This window comes from Mytilus edulis, chromosome 7 (assembly GCF_963676685.1).
Source record: "Mytilus edulis chromosome 7, xbMytEdul2.2, whole genome shotgun sequence".
Lineage (NCBI taxonomy): Eukaryota > Metazoa > Mollusca > Bivalvia > Mytilida > Mytilidae > Mytilus > Mytilus edulis.
The window spans coordinates 53318028-53334339 of record NC_092350.1 but is presented as its reverse complement, the minus strand read 5'-3'; the positions used below and the strand labels follow the sequence as shown (position 1 = coordinate 53334339).

The 16312-nt window shown below is 32.3% G+C and overlaps 1 protein-coding gene across 1 annotated transcript in view; it reads right to left on the bottom strand.

Moving 5' to 3' along the window:
• LOC139483212 (uncharacterized) overlaps window positions 1-14701 on the bottom strand; it is a 38935-nt gene extending 24234 nt beyond the window's left edge. Inside the window, exon 1 of the mRNA XM_071267244.1 lies at window positions 14680-14701. Coding sequence (XP_071123345.1) covers window positions 14680-14701 — 22 coding nt within the window. The remainder of the gene's footprint in view (window positions 1-14679) is intronic.
• Between the last annotated feature and the right edge of the window lie 1611 nt (window positions 14702-16312).

Below are 16312 nucleotides of genomic sequence, written 5' to 3'. Positions count from 1 at the left end.
AATACAAAGCTAACGGAACTTTGATAGTTCGGAATTGTCCTTCCGCGCCATTTTTCAGTTGATTTTTGACACTGGTCTTAAAATATACTGGTAATAATATACAGAAAGTGTATAAAAAGTTGTTCTTCAGTTTCATGCACCAAACAGAATTTTCGAATTGTAGAAATAATTTGAACTCTGTATTTTTATAAGGATATTTGAAAGGAACAATATTAGCTGCAGGGGCAGATCCAGCTATTTTAAAAAGGGTGGTTCCTAACCTAGGACAAACGGGGGGGTCCAACTATATGTCCCTAAATGCATTGATCGTCAAAAAGAGGGTTTTCAATTCCCCAGAACCCCCCTATGGAACCGCACCTAAGCTTTTGTGTTTAGTGCTTCATTTATTTATTCACAGAACTGTATTTACTGTCTAAATATCGATGTAATGTGTGTGTTGGTAGTCAATTGACATTTTAGTCGATCACTGGACGTTATGCTCTTTTTTCACTGGCATACACATTTCAGTAATACTGCTTAGTCAATGGACCTGATAGATATGCATTGATTCAGGTAAATATGTTATTCATATGATAGCTAAATTTTATGAAAGATTATTATAACTGTATATCTATTTTTAGGAGGTTTTATCGACTGGATTCTGGTCACAGTTTAGTTCAGTTAGCAAAGCCTTTAGCAGCTCTTAAACTATTTAGTGGAATATATTAGCAAGGAAAATGGAGGGAATTGTGCAAGTGATGATATAAGCATGAAAATTAGCACGAAGCATCATTATTATATACTTTTTGAGAAAAAACTAATGGCCATAAAAAACTAAAATGGCTGTTTTTTTCCAGGTTTAAAATACCTTTTTTTCTGGAAAACATTTTCTTTGACCTTTTATAATGAAATATCAGATTTGGTGGCTACCCTGTTTTTCATGTGATATATATACTTAAAATGAATATTTTGCATGTTCAGGGTTTGCGCATGCGCGAAAATGTTTCTTAATTCACAAAAAAACTATTCATTATATACTTAGCGCTTTGGGATTTTTAATGACGTTATGAATTTGTTTGAAACCCTTTTTAAGGTTATGAAACACATGCTTTGAACAATTTCGCGCTTGAGCAGACTATTAATAGACATAAAAAGAGATTTGCATGCACTATAAGGGCACAATTATGTAAATCGTAGTTCATCTAACAGATGAGGATTTTGATTTTGTAAACATATCTTTGTCATCGTTTAATTTTTCTAAACATCTAGGCTCTTCTGTTAAAGGTCGTGTAACTTTTGTGATGCCACTGTTTGAATACACGTCCTTTCGGGTGCAATGATCAAGCATTCATTAAATAAGGTGAAAAAGGTGGTTAACTTTCTAAATCCCGGGCAACCATAATTAAAGCTGCAGATTAACCACTTTGGTATTAGCTAAGCAATTTTAGTGGGAATAGCCAGATTTGTATGGAGAAGATAAGTGTATCGTTATGTTTGGCGGATTGTCCATTACAATGACTTGTTTTAAAAGTCTGAATGAAATATTGCGTGATAATGGATGGACATGTGTCCTCATTGAAGCCGATATTGCAACACCTAGAATTGCAGATTATTTTTATATATGTTCAAATGTAATATGACCTAAACACGCACATCGATGATAGCATGCGTTTTGCTTGAACCGATAATGTCAACTTATAAACGTGTAAACGCAGAACATATAACCCATGACTCTGTGACGTTTAAGTATTCGATCAATTGGTGTAAGAAAAGAGAGTCATTGCGACCAGAGTTTAATTTCTGGCGTTCAGTTAAGAACTTCTTGTGCTTTCGGTAGTATGCCCGATTTACAAGTCAGATATCGTACTTTACAAACAGTTTATACTAAGCAGAATACGTATATTGTTTGTCTTGATCATGTTGATTATGCTCCAAGGTTACCGATGGCGATCAATTTCCGAGGTATGGCATCTTTTCACGAACATCATTCACAGGTGGCAATTGAATTTGCAAGTGGTAATTCTACTTTGCGTAAGACCAGATAGTTGTTTTCTTATATCACAACTGATCAGGCACAAACAGATGAACAGTGGACCTGTATATGAATTTTAAAGATCTAGTAGTTCGAGTCATTCTATAGCAGATAGACGACATCATGAAGACTCTACAATACACAAAAAACTTCAAAGGCTCTCCAAAGTGATGAATAAGTTTGGAAATTCATTTCTAGAAGAGTCGTCAGATTTGTTCACAATTTGCTCATTTATGGAAGTTTTGGATTCAGAAGCAGGTAAGTTATGTATGTAAACACCAAGATAGTGGGTCCAAACAATACGGCTATCTTTTGAAACAAATGCAAAACGAAAAAGAATCTGCTTTTTATAACCAGATAAAAAAGAACAATTAAATGTCAGCACAGTCAAAGGATGAATGTGGTATATTTTTTTTAGCATGCAGTGACATCAAGGTTATTATTTCTAATATTTTGAAGACTTGTATACGACAGTTAATAAAAAAAAGCTATTGTAGAACATTTAATTTTGCTCAACAAATGTTTTTATTGTTATCCTTATTAAATTTTAGAATTGCACAGTGACTTACAGACATAAAGGTGTAATACCACCAAATCATGGTACGTCACATTCGGTTGTATACGAAAATAGGTCCAAAAAAATTCCCTCGAATTTGACAGTTGTAGGTAATTAATCCTACATGCATTGCAGTAAAACATTATTATTTCATAAAGATATGATCATGATGATGTCTTAAGTATTTTAGATCACTTTTAATTTTTTTAATTTGGGGTTTCTATAGAATATATCTTTAGTTGAAACAAAGATAACTTCTTACTTTTATATTGAAAAGTGCTTTAACAAAGACTTTTAAGGGAAAATCAATGGTTATATTACACCTGAAGTATAACATAGGAAAATTAATCGGAATTGCTTATAGCAGTTTTAGCTAAAGTAAAAGAAAATAATTGAACTACTCGCCTGTCTAGTATTTTCGTGTGATTGAAAAAGACCGAAACTTAAATAGGCATCACATCAACTTACTCAGTTTCAAATCGAAAATGATCCATCTTTAATTCACATTGGTCAAAACAAAACATAAATGTTTATACAGTAGATGAATTAAAGGACAGCGTATATAATTTAAAAAAAGATTTCAATGTCTGTTTGGCAGTCTCCATATTATATTAATTTTGTATGGATCACTTTAAAACAGAGTCAACAAAAGTTATTGATTTCGTTATTCTAAGTTTGCCTTTTAATAAGTTTTGTAAATTAATTCTTATTATCGGAGTCCGATGAAAAGTAAGATGTATAATACTTACATAACGTGTAATGTAATGTTTACATATACAATGTAAATACGGAAACGTGTGAAATTATAATGATATGATTTCGGAAAAAGGCAATTGTTATATTATAGTTCGTTTGTTTGTGGGTTGCATTTTATGTGTTTCGGTTGTGTCTTTGTTCTTCTCTTATATTTGATGTTTTCCCCTCAGTTTAAGTTTGTAACCCGGATCGATTTTCAAATTTGGAACAGCAGTATACTTGTTTTGCCTTTATTTCCCACACACAGACATAAAAGCAGGTATGTTCGTAGTCGATTTTTTATTTGTTATTTTAAGTTTAGTTTCTTGTGTATAATTCCGAGTTTAGAGTGCAGTCCATCATTACTAAACTAACTATCTCGTTTTTATTGTTTTACATTGTCATATCCTAGCCTTTTATTGCTGACTATAAATCATTACTAAACTAGTTTTCTCTTTTTGATTGTTTTACTTTGTCATATCCTGGCCTATTATAGCTGACTATGCGGTATGGGTTTTGCTCATTGTTGAAGGCCGTACGGTGACCTATAGTTGTTAATGTCTGTGTCTTTTTTGGTCTCTTGTGGAGAGTTTTCTCATTGGCACTCATATTGCACCTTCTGTTTTGTATATAGTATACACATTTGTTAAGGGGCCAGTTTAAGGACACCTCCTGGTTCGGGTGTTTCTCACTGCATTGACGACCCATTGATGACCTGCGGCTGTTTTCTTCTTTATGGTCGAATTATTGACTCTTTGACATATTCCCAGTTCCATTCTCAATCATATCGTATGACAAGATATATAAGATCAGTTGTTCACATTTTTAAAACAGGCAGTAAGTAACGGATGGCATCCAATATGTTTTTACATGTAAATGTAATAACTGTAAGTAGATAGAACATTTCTTTCGACTTAGATATTTTTACAAACAATATTTTTAGGCCAAAGTTAGCGTTTATTATGTTACCTGCTAATACATATTACTTTTGTTATTTGTCTAATATTATAGGGTTACTGCATAAATATTGGGGAATATTGCCCCGAGTAGAATTTTATATTGCACGAGTTGCGAGTGCTATATATGTTCTACGAGGGACAGCATTCTCTAATATTTATGCAATAACCCTTTTAATATAAAGCAATACAAAATTTGTAAGTAAAACTTGGTTTTAACTCAGATTTCGTCGTTGATGACGTAAAAAATTTTGATAATTTTTTGCACTAGTGCAATAAAAGAATTTATTGCACGCTTACTTTTGGTTACTTTCTGTGGGAAATATTGTTTTGCTATGCAATTAAATGGATTATTTTAGATACATGAAATGCATAACAGTGGTGGTAAATATATTTGTTTTTGCTGAACTTCATATGTTACATTACCTCCTTTCGACCGTGTAGGTCATATATGCAAAATATGTTTAAACTAAATAGACATAATAGTCCACTTACCATTCAAATACTTATCATCGTGGATCCCTTCATAAAAAAGGAGAAAAAAAATGTTGTCATCTCTTTACATCTCTTAAATCATAATTACATATTCAAATTATTACGTTTGGCGTGATTTAAAAAATTATTCATTGAGAGTAACGCTTATGAATATGAACTAGCTAAAATCTTTATTAAATCAAATATCATTGCATATGGAAACTTCTCGTTAACATCTGGTCAAAATGTTATATAGTATTCTTTTATTTGACTTTGATAATATAACTTTGACTGTTTAGTCAGTTTTTGATGTTCTAGATTTGACAAGGCTCTTTTCTTATATATCATGTACAGGCGTTTTTGGTCTATGGTACATTTTTGTATTCTTGTATTTCGTTTTTGCTAATATGCTTTGTCTACATGCATATGCTTTTAAAAACCTTTGTATATATAAAATGGCTTAGTACTGATAAAATATCGTCACGGTGCTATTCTGCAATTGTTAATGTTTGTTTACATATTAGTTTGTTTTTACAGTGATTCCAACTAGAACAAAGTGTTGACTGATGTACTGTTGTTTGTAACATTTTTTCCGAATATGTCTGTTTATGTTGTTCATACATCTTTGTTAATATAAGGAAATTTTAACAAATATCATAGTATAAAAGGTTTAGCTATATATAAAACCAGGTATAATCTTCTATTTGATGCTTGTGACAATTCCTGTACCAAATGATGATCACATATGTTGTTCATCCATTTAATGTGTCTGAGATTTTTTATTTTCCGTTTTGAATTTTCCCCGGCGTTCAGTGCTGTGGTGTTTTAATTTCTAATACTATGTTTCAATTATAATTTCTAAAAGTGAATTTTGTGAACATGACACATATTTTCAAAACATTCTATCAGATATGTAGGATTTCTTACTTCTGACAGTAACCCAACTTATGTTTGCAATTACCAGTTAATAGAGCCTGTACCAATTTATTTTACTGTCCATTTTTTGACAGCTAAAAAGTAAGTTTAATTGATATTATTAAACAAATTATAATATAGATAGAAATGCAAGGACTGCTTGAGGTTTTCTGAGAAAAAACGTAAACATTTATTTGAATATATTTCACTTAGTGCAGGGTTAGCATGTGACATTTCTCATCGACACATACAATTAAATTATCCATATTAGGTTTTTGATTTTTGCTTGGTGATTTTCCAACTTTTATATATTTTTGCTCTAACGCACTTTTAACATCAAACTTTTGGATCGTTTCTAATAGATATCAGGTATGTCATTTTTTGTCTTTGCTGAAGTCTTTAAACACATGTTTTGTTTATCTCATCTCAACCTTGTTTATTCAATATACCAAATAATTCTAAATAAGTTGAGTACAATGTACTGTAATAAACAAGCAAATACTCACCTGGTATATTCCAAGGGTTAACTGAAAAAGGGAAAAAACGATTTCAAATAAAATGACGTCTTATTTAGCGTCGATTACTTTTGGTGCGGTTCACACTTAAAATCATCGTATCTTGATATTCTGCACTTGATTTTATTGTAGTAAGCTTATATAATGTTTGGAATGGTTTTTATTTCTTTAATTTTATGTGAGAACATGACACCTTAGGAAAGTATGCACCATGCGTTCTAAAACACTTACTCCTAACATTTAAAAAAATTAGTGGTTACAATAAGGTAATGCAGACATGTACGAGTCGAGTGAAATGTAATCTAAATATTGTCAGCCTAAAATTACGATAAATTAAAATAAACCAATACAACGTATCAAGTTTTTATTGACGGAACATGCGATGACTGCGTGGATTTATTTTTTGGGTGGAAGGGGGATGCCAATGATGGCTTGTATATGACGTCTGCTTCATATTTGTCTTACTTGTCATTAAATAGAAGTTCCTTCAGTATATATATATATTCTGGTGTAGTACGCCATTGTTTATTAATAACAACGTTTACAGTGGAACTTCCATTAGGTGGATCAAATAACATTTAAGTGAATGTGATACGCCCAGTATAAAAAAGACAGCAACACAGATTGAAGTAGGTGTCCCAAATGCTCATTTCAAAGAATTTATGCCAATGAAAACGACACATGAACAGTCGTCTGATTCCGCTTAGCACTATAGACAGTCTGACAGTTTTGTTTATATTGGCCGTTGTATTGTTCACCGTTCAGATACTTTAGTTTTTTATAGCTTACAATTATATTGCTCTTATTCGGAATGTAATACAATATTGTAAAACCTGTGTTATACCAATATCTGATAACCACTTTTAAAATAAGCCAAAAGTTACCATACACACAGTCATTATGACTTTAATTGTACAGCTTCCAATGTTGTATTCGGAATTGGAAGTGCTCCTTGTGAATTGACATATGTCGCGGAAACTCGACAAAGATTGAATTTTGGTATTAATGACCACCGGACGAATGTTAATGATTGTTATAAAAATATAAGTCTCCATAAACATTTTAATGAGTCTAACCATTCTATTGTATTAATATAAGTCCGGAATATAGAGAAAATATATCATTTAATTAATGACTCTATACATAGCACACTACATCGTCTACAAAGAATACACTTTTAAATAAGAAAACAACCATACCTGATTGTTGCAATGACAATATTGATGGCATAGGTATTTTGTCTAGTCCTTGGTGTAGTACTATAAACAAATTACAATGTTTAACTTCTACCCGACAAATTATAAGTCACGGTCACAGAAATAATGACCCAGCTGATGACCACCTTCGAGTGTGGGATTTTCTCATTGCGTTGAAGACTTATCAGCTGTTGTCTGCTCCTTTGTCAAGTTCTTGTCTTTTGACATATTTCCCTTTATAATTCTCCAGGGATCACGATCAGATGAATTTAAATAATGTGATTTTACATTGAATTTAATCAACAGCCTGTTTACAGGAAATGATAAACATTCTTATATTTCCTGCGTCAAACCATTAATGCGTTATGTCATGTTACTAGTTGTTTATAAAGAAAGACTTGACTCATAATTGTTTATTTTATCATTTTCATTTTGACTATGCTGCCTAGCAGTTGGGTGTAGACCAAGCATTCCATAAAGTAAACGCACGTTAACGACGCGTGCACATATGTCGTTAGTCAACTTCTATGTTCGCGTTTACTAGCAAATAGTTTACAAAAATTTCGTGAACGCGGTCAAACTAGAAATTTCTTATGTTTATCCGAGAAAACCCATTACTCCGCGTCCGCTTAGTTAGTAATAAGCGAGAGTTTATTTCTGATTTCTCAAGGTTTTTTTTACATAATTTTGAAGGTATACGGAGGTTTACTACAGTTTTCAAAGGTGTATGTTCACGTGCGTTCGGGAATGATTGGACTTTACTTTTCACGTTCACTAATCGAGTAAATTATGATATAAACTTCGTGTGTATTCGTACATTGCTTTTGCTATTTTGTTAAAATGAGTGTGATCTAAATGTTTTGCGTACATGTATATTTGTTTTCAATTTGTGACATTTCAAAAACATTTTAGAATTCAAAATTTTAACTGATATTAAAAAAAATCTGTTCATGTAATTTTAATTGCTGATTTTCTATATTTTCTTAAACTTTATATCCTCTCACGAATAAAACTAAAAGTCTTATAGGTATTGCAGTTCCAGTATAAATATAACAGTATACTTATATTCTATTTTTTATTTCCAAGTAATTGAAGAGGTGTTATATCGTCAATTGTCAATTGAAAATAGACCGTTGGTCATTTTGATTTTGTTTATCATAGATAAATGAGGATGTTGTGTGAGTGCTATACATATACAATGTTAATGTATCCGGGATACGATGACAGTCTGTGTGAATTCGCGTTTACTTAACACAGTAAATGTGCGTTTACTTGATAGAAATCACGTCTAATTTTAAGTTACCGCGAAAGAATACGCCTGTATCCATTTTCACCGACACCCAGAGGTAAACGCGAGGATAGGCGCTTCTTACTTTGTTTGTCTAATGAGTTACCGAGTCGTTTCCATAAAATGCACGCTAGTTAACGCCACGTTAGCTTTTCCGATGATTTACATGTAATGCTTCGTCTGCACCAACTGTACCCTAGCTTTAGGGGAACAGAAAATAACTAAAGTATCTCTGCTGATTTTTTAGCCTGTTAAATACGGAATAACTGTAAATGCGGTACGTGTATGATGGCTGTGGTCATTTCTATTATACGACATATGGCTTTAAATATACATTTTCTGTAAAAATATAATGTGCCTAAGGTAAAATAAAAAAGAGAATGAATTGAACATGGAAGGAAAGCATATATATTGATGAAGCAAATCATACTTACAAAAACTTTGCCAAATTGCCTCTGCAACAAATAATAATAAAAACATCAAATTATACGCTTATACACATTTAATAAAACTAATTGCTTTAGTATTGTTTACCTTACTTACACTCTACTTTGGATTGTGAACAACTATAGTTAGAGCTTTTAATTTTTCCAGATTTTTCCAGATATAAAAATATCAAAGGTATCAAGTCAATGATATAATAATTGTTACCTATTCTTGATGTGTTTGAACTTTTGATTATGTCATTAGATTAGAGATGTTTCGTTTTGAATCTTCCTCGGAACACAGTATATTTGTAATTGTTTTTAACGTTCCGACATGCAGTCCATAAGCTTAATCCTCTAAATGAGTCTTTAGTCATAGTGATATTGTGAAGATGACTAGTCACATCCAGTTTCATCAAAAGAGTATGTCTAAAGATATAGGAAGATGTGGGTGCCAATGAGTAAACTCTCCATCCAAATAACAATATATAAAAGTAATATATTATAGGTCAATGTACGGCCTTCAACACGGAGCCTTGGCTCATACCGAACAACAAGCTATAAAGGGCCCCAAAATAACTAGTGTAAAACCATTCAAACGGGAAAACCAACAATCAAATCTTTATAAAAATCGAGAAACGAGAAACACGTATAAATGAAATAAACAAACGACAACAACTGTACATCAGATTCCTAATTGTTTTGATCACAGATTCCTGTTTGTTTTGACTGTGCTTAAACGGCCGTGAGTAACTTAAGTTACCCACGGCCCAAGATGGAGACGCCTGGCTTCGGTTAGGAAGTTTGCTCCTATATAATTACAATACCATGAATGCAATAGAAATGTTTCGTAATTAAAAAGTTACATAAATCTTTTAGGAAATAGGAAAACTCTGCAATGTGAAACGTGGTTTGATACTACAAAATTAACGAGTACAGCACGATTTGCCAAAACACTTATGATGTCCGTAACTTCAAAACAACTTGTCAATAACTTTTTTCCTTATACAAATAGGGATGTCCGTAACTTTAGCATGATGTCAGTAACTTTCAAAGAATCTTTATTCGTTGATGTTATTGTTTAGAAAAAGAAATAATAAATAACAAAAATACCGAACTCCTAGGAATATTCAAACAGGAAGTCCTTTATGGAATGGCAAAGCCATAAGCTCAATTTAACACACCAAACGTATGAACAATAACGGTCATATTCCTGCATTGGTACAGGCAAAAAGAAGTAAAATTACAAAAATACTGAGCTCTGAAGAAAATTCAAAAAGGCAAATCCCTTATCAAATGGAAAAATCCACAACTCAACCGAATGGACAACAACTACCATTTTCCTGACTTGGTACAGGCATTTTCTTATGTTGAAAATTGTACGGCAAAATTAATGTAAATTGCATTCTACTTGCTTTATAGATTGTTATCTGCTTAAGTTTTAGATGATAAATCATGACATGCAGGTTATAAAGTTCACCATTTCCAACTGTAGTTGATTACATTAATAGTGAACATATGAAAATCACCTTAGGAGAACAAGTTCGGAGGTCAATCCTTAGCAGAAATACATAGATGAATCAGTCCAAACCTCTAAAGAAGATATGTATGATTTGATACCCGATCTTATTGAATGCCTGAAATCAATGAAACTTTTAGAAGATTTTAAATCTACCTTTATTGCTATTTTAATAATAAACTGACACCTGTTCTTCCTTCCGTCTACTCCTAGATATTGGCATTTTTTTCTCACAATCAACAACACATCACACTAGATATAGTGAAGAGACAATACTTTTTTGGCTAACAATTCAGAAGTTTTTTAAAAGAAAGACTATCATTTTTTTTCCAAGGCTACACAGGCCAAGGACTCATCGATAAACAATCTATAAAGCTAGAAGAATGTTAGATAAATTTCGCCGTACCGTCAGATCCCGTTTTATCCCGGGAATAATTTTTAAAAAATTGACGGATATTCCGTGACACTCTGTTTTGCTTTTTTTCTCTTGTTTAGTTTGAAGCATATCGTTATTGTATAAATGTATGTAATAACTAAGGGGTTTGATATTAGATATTGGCATTTTTTTCTCACAATCAACAACACATCACACTAGATATAGTGAAGAGACAATACTTTTTTGGCTAACAATTCAGAAGTTTTTTAAAAGAAAGAATATCATTTTTTTTCCAAGGCTACACAGGCCAAGGACTCATCGATAAACAATCTATAAAGCTAGAAGAATGTTAGATAAATTTCGCCGTACCGTCAGATCCCGTTTTATCCCGGGAATAATTTTTAAAAAATTGACGGATATTCCGTGACACTCTGTTTTGCTTTTTTTCTCTTGTTTAGTTTGAAGCATATCGTTATTGTATAAATCTATGTAATAACTAAGGGGTTTGATAGTGTTTATTGTCCTTTAAGTGTTGAAATTGTTAATCTTACAATTAAAAAAAAAAAAAAATTACCCACATCCGAAAATAAAGTTACGGACAGTCTGGTTATTTTTGACTTATAAGTTACGGACATCTTATGCATTTCTTAAAAGTTGGCCTTGCGCTAAATTGAAGTCAAAATTAACAAATTAGTAGTGGTGGTAAGTGATTTATTTATTAAAAAATCCTATCAATATTTACATAGATCATGAAAAACGTTGCAAAAAGTAGATTTCGTATCAACTATCATCTCAATGAGTTTAGAGTCCGCCATCTTGGGCTGTGGGTAACTTAAGTTACACACGGCCGTTTAAGCACATCGTTGTCAAAATAATCACATATTATGTGACTGTAAATCGAATGAGATGTTATGCTAGCTATGAAACCAAGTTTAAGCCACAATATTTTCTTAAACTGTCCTGTACTAAGTCAAGACTATGGCAGTTGTTATTTAAAAGTTCATTTTTTGTATGTTGCATATGCATATTCGTTTGATTTTTTGTTGCACTTCAGAGTCTCTGTTTACGTGGTTTTCCTGTTATAGCTGATGTGTTTCCAACAATTTTAGTGTGTTGACTTATTTGTAGATCTGTCTGTGTTTAACATTATCGCAATTTTACATTTTGTCTCTACTTACAATACTATTTAAGATAACCAAAAGCTGCAAAAACTTTTCTTACAAGTATCAATTCTGGGGAAGCAGTCCAACAACGAGTTGTCTACCCAATCGTTTACATCATACAGAGAATATACTACATTTAATTTAAAAACATGTATTATTTCATCTTTCAACTTTTACAACTGATGGGATGTTTTTTGTAACCTTTTTTGATGGCTGCATTAGATCTTGAAATGTGTCTTTTTAGACACTACAATTTTAAAATGTATTGTATGGTCCTGAAGATGCCTGAAATATTTGCCACCAGGATTTTGCAACCTCAAATCAATCAATTCAAATTGTACTTGAGAATCACTGTTCACCCAATGAAATTTTGAAAGCTGAATCTCAAACTCCACCCTGTTAATTGGAAATACAACTAAATTAGTTAGAATTAAGATGAAATTTACGAAACCAGACATCGGAAATAAAAACCCGTTACTCTATATTAAGTTATGTCATCATTTTTCTGCCAAATGCTATGCATTTCGGTCAACTTTGAAGCAATTTACCTAAAAAAAAATAAGGATGGTGACATGTTTCGCTATACATGCACGGGCTCACAATAAAATTCTGAAAATTGTTAGTTTATTATTCTTTCTCCATATATAAGAGATCGCGGATATGAATTAGTGAAAAGGTTCGGAATTTTTTTTCCGTTACTTTGACCAATTTTCTGCGTCTATCATACAAGTGAGAGGTTTGGCTAACCATCATGAAAACCAGGTCCAATCCACCATTTTCTGCATAAGAAAATGCCTAGCTGAACCAATTCGGATATAAGTGTCTCATAAGTCAAATTTATGACTGGGTATTGATTGTTTCATTGTATACTGTGATTTGTAAATATTGTCAATCAATATGTGACACTATAATAAAATATATATTTATTATTATATAACAGTTGTTATCCATTTGTTTGATTTTTGCAGTTAGATTAAGTTCGAAGACGTTTTTTGTCTGACAATTTCAGGGTAGATAAATCTTATAAGAGGGGCGAAAGATACGGAAGAAAAACAGTCAAACTGTAACCTGTAACCTCATGAATTTTTGTATACCTGTCAGAATTTCTCTAAATGCTTTAATTTCAGAGATAGAAGACCAGAAACTGCATTTTACCCCTATGTTCTATTTTTAGCCCTTTCTGGAATGTTGGTTGACCAGCGGGTTTGTCGGACATTATTTCAAAACTATATACCCTAATGCTCATTATGGCTAAGTTTGGTAAAATTGGTATCGATAGTTTCCTTAGAGAAGATGTTTGTAAAAGATTACAGATATTTTAAGAAAGGTATTTGAAATTATATAAAAAAAAGCTGTTACTCATTGGGAATCAATTGACAAATTTTGACTTATTTGTAGATAATACATTACTGAACTCTTTTGCACTATCTATAATAATATTCAAGATGATAACCAAAAACTACAACCTACTCAGCAACCCAACAACGGATTGACTGATAGATCTTAACCTTATGAACATTTTTACCAGATGTCCGATTTGCTATTAATGCTAGTTTTAGAGATATAAGCATAAACCTGCATTTCCCCCATTTTCTATGTTTAGCCAGGGTGACCATGTTGGTTAGCAGGCGGGATCATTGGACACATTTTGTCAATGAACGACGGACGATGAACGATGGATGATAGACTATGGACGACAGACGATGGACGACGGACGAGTAGTAAAAAGCTCATTTGAACTATTGGGCCAGGTGATCTAAAAATTATTTTCCGGTCAAATGATATCTGCTAAACATATGTGTTAATTAAGCATCCTTCACAAATAAACTAAACCTAATGTGCATATGTTTGTTAGAACTAGACCAAACAGAAAAATAAACACTAACCAATATACCGTAAAGATGTAATGAGATCCAACTCTAATAATCCCTTTCTGGAGGATTTGTTGTACTTGAAAGGATACTGATTTTGATAATATGTTTTGTCACAACAAAAGTAAAACTCGTATGACCAAATACTACACATAATTTAATCAGTCTCTGAATCATAAAAACGAGGTCAAGGATAGTTGAAATATATCGGATATCTCATAACTTAATGTATATATTTATACAGTGTGTTCCAACTTTTGAAAACAACAGCTGTCTACAGGTTAACATCCAAAGTCGAATCTTTGCGAATCAAATTTTGGCTTTATTAGTTTTAGAGCACAAGGATACGATTTTACAATTGTAAACAAAAGACTAGTTATTATTACATAGTAATATATTTCTCATAGAAAGTAATCAAACGTTAGCGTGCAATAAATCATCAAAATTCATGAAGTCATCAACGACAAAATCTCAGTTTAAACCAATTTTTACCTTAAAAAATTGTCTTGCTATACAATAAAGGGGTTATTGCATAACTATTGGGGACTATTGTCCCTCGTAGAACATATATTGCACTCGCAAGCTCGTGCATTATTAGATTCTTCTTGGGACAAAATTTCCCAATATTCATGCAATAAAACCTATAATATTATATATTTAATTTTTAAAAAAAACTTACCACGATTGCGTTTTCTAGCCATCTTATCGAACTCTGAAATATGAATAAATATAATTTTAGATAACTGTCTCAATGTAAGGAATAATTATGGTATTAAAGAGTTAACTGTATTGTATTTCAAGCTTTAAGGACGTCCATCGGTAGATTACTGTCGCAAATTTAGTTTACCTTGCGATGCGGAGCCAGGTAAACGGGTATTTGCGACAGTAAAACTACCGATGGACGTCCTTAAAGCTTGAAATACAACACAGTTGTCTCTTTTTTAATACAAAACAAGTTAATAATTAAGTTCAATCATTATTTCAGTGTAATATCTTCATAAAAGAACATTCTGCGAAAAGATACTATCTTCTTTGGTCCCTACACTAGGTGACGTCATAGATAGCTTCAGGCGTCAAACATAAACACCGGGCGTTTTCTGACTTCTGTTCCGCCTCGGAATGTAATAACATCTGATAAAAAGAAGATGTTTAGGTGCAACATGTGACTTTATGCTTATTATGGTAGAAATTATATGTTAATACATTCAGCCATTTAAAATGTCCGCTTCCTTCGTTACAGACAAGCAGATAGAGACATTTACGCTAACTTTTCCAATCAACCATTGATACAAAATAATTGCTTAAGAATAATCATGATGCATACTGAAAATAACAAGCAAAGTAATAAACATCTATGTATGTGACTTCTTGACAGCAGTTCACTTTGACCAGCGCCGAACCATGTATACATTTCTTTACAGGAAAAAAAGACTGAAATAAACACTGAACCATGAAAATGAGGGCAAAGTCAGATGACACCTGACAATTGGACATGTACACCTTAGAGACCTTCCATACACCGAATATACTAGATCTATTGCTTATAGTATCCAGGATATGGAATTGACCACCAAAACTTAACCTTGTTCACTGATTTATGACATGTGGTCGAGGTCAAGTGAAAACTGTCTGACAGGCATGAGGACCTTGCAAGGTAAGCAAATAAAAATATAGTTATCATATTACTTATAATAAGAGAGAATTTAACATTACAAAAGATCTGAATTTTTTTTCAAGTGGTCACTGAACCATGAAAATGAGGTCATGGACATTGGACATGTGACTGACGGACACTTTGTAACATGAGGCATTTATATATAAAGTATGAAGCATCTAGGTATACCACCTTCTAAAATCAAAAGCTTTTTTATATTCACAATGTCGAGCTTTCTGCAACAATTTTATCCTGATTATCTGTTAATAAAATGTATTGCTATTGCTATTCAAAAGACAATTTTTCTGTATTTTTCATTCGATTCAATTCAAATTGTTAAAAAAACACTTGTTCTCGATTTCCAACTGTAGTGTTGTCGGTAACATAGGATACAATTTTTTTATGGTATATAAATAACGGCAACAGTAGTATACCGCTATTCAAAACTCATAAATCCATGGACAACAAAACGAAATCGGGGTTACAAACTGAAACTGAGGGAAACGCATAAAATATAAGAGGAAAACAGCGACACAACACTACATTGTAACACACACAGAAACGGACCAAGCATAGGACAAAACCCCACGAAAATAACATTTTAAGTCAGATAATGCATATTTTAAGTTTTTTTTCGTAGAACACACCTCGAGTTGTC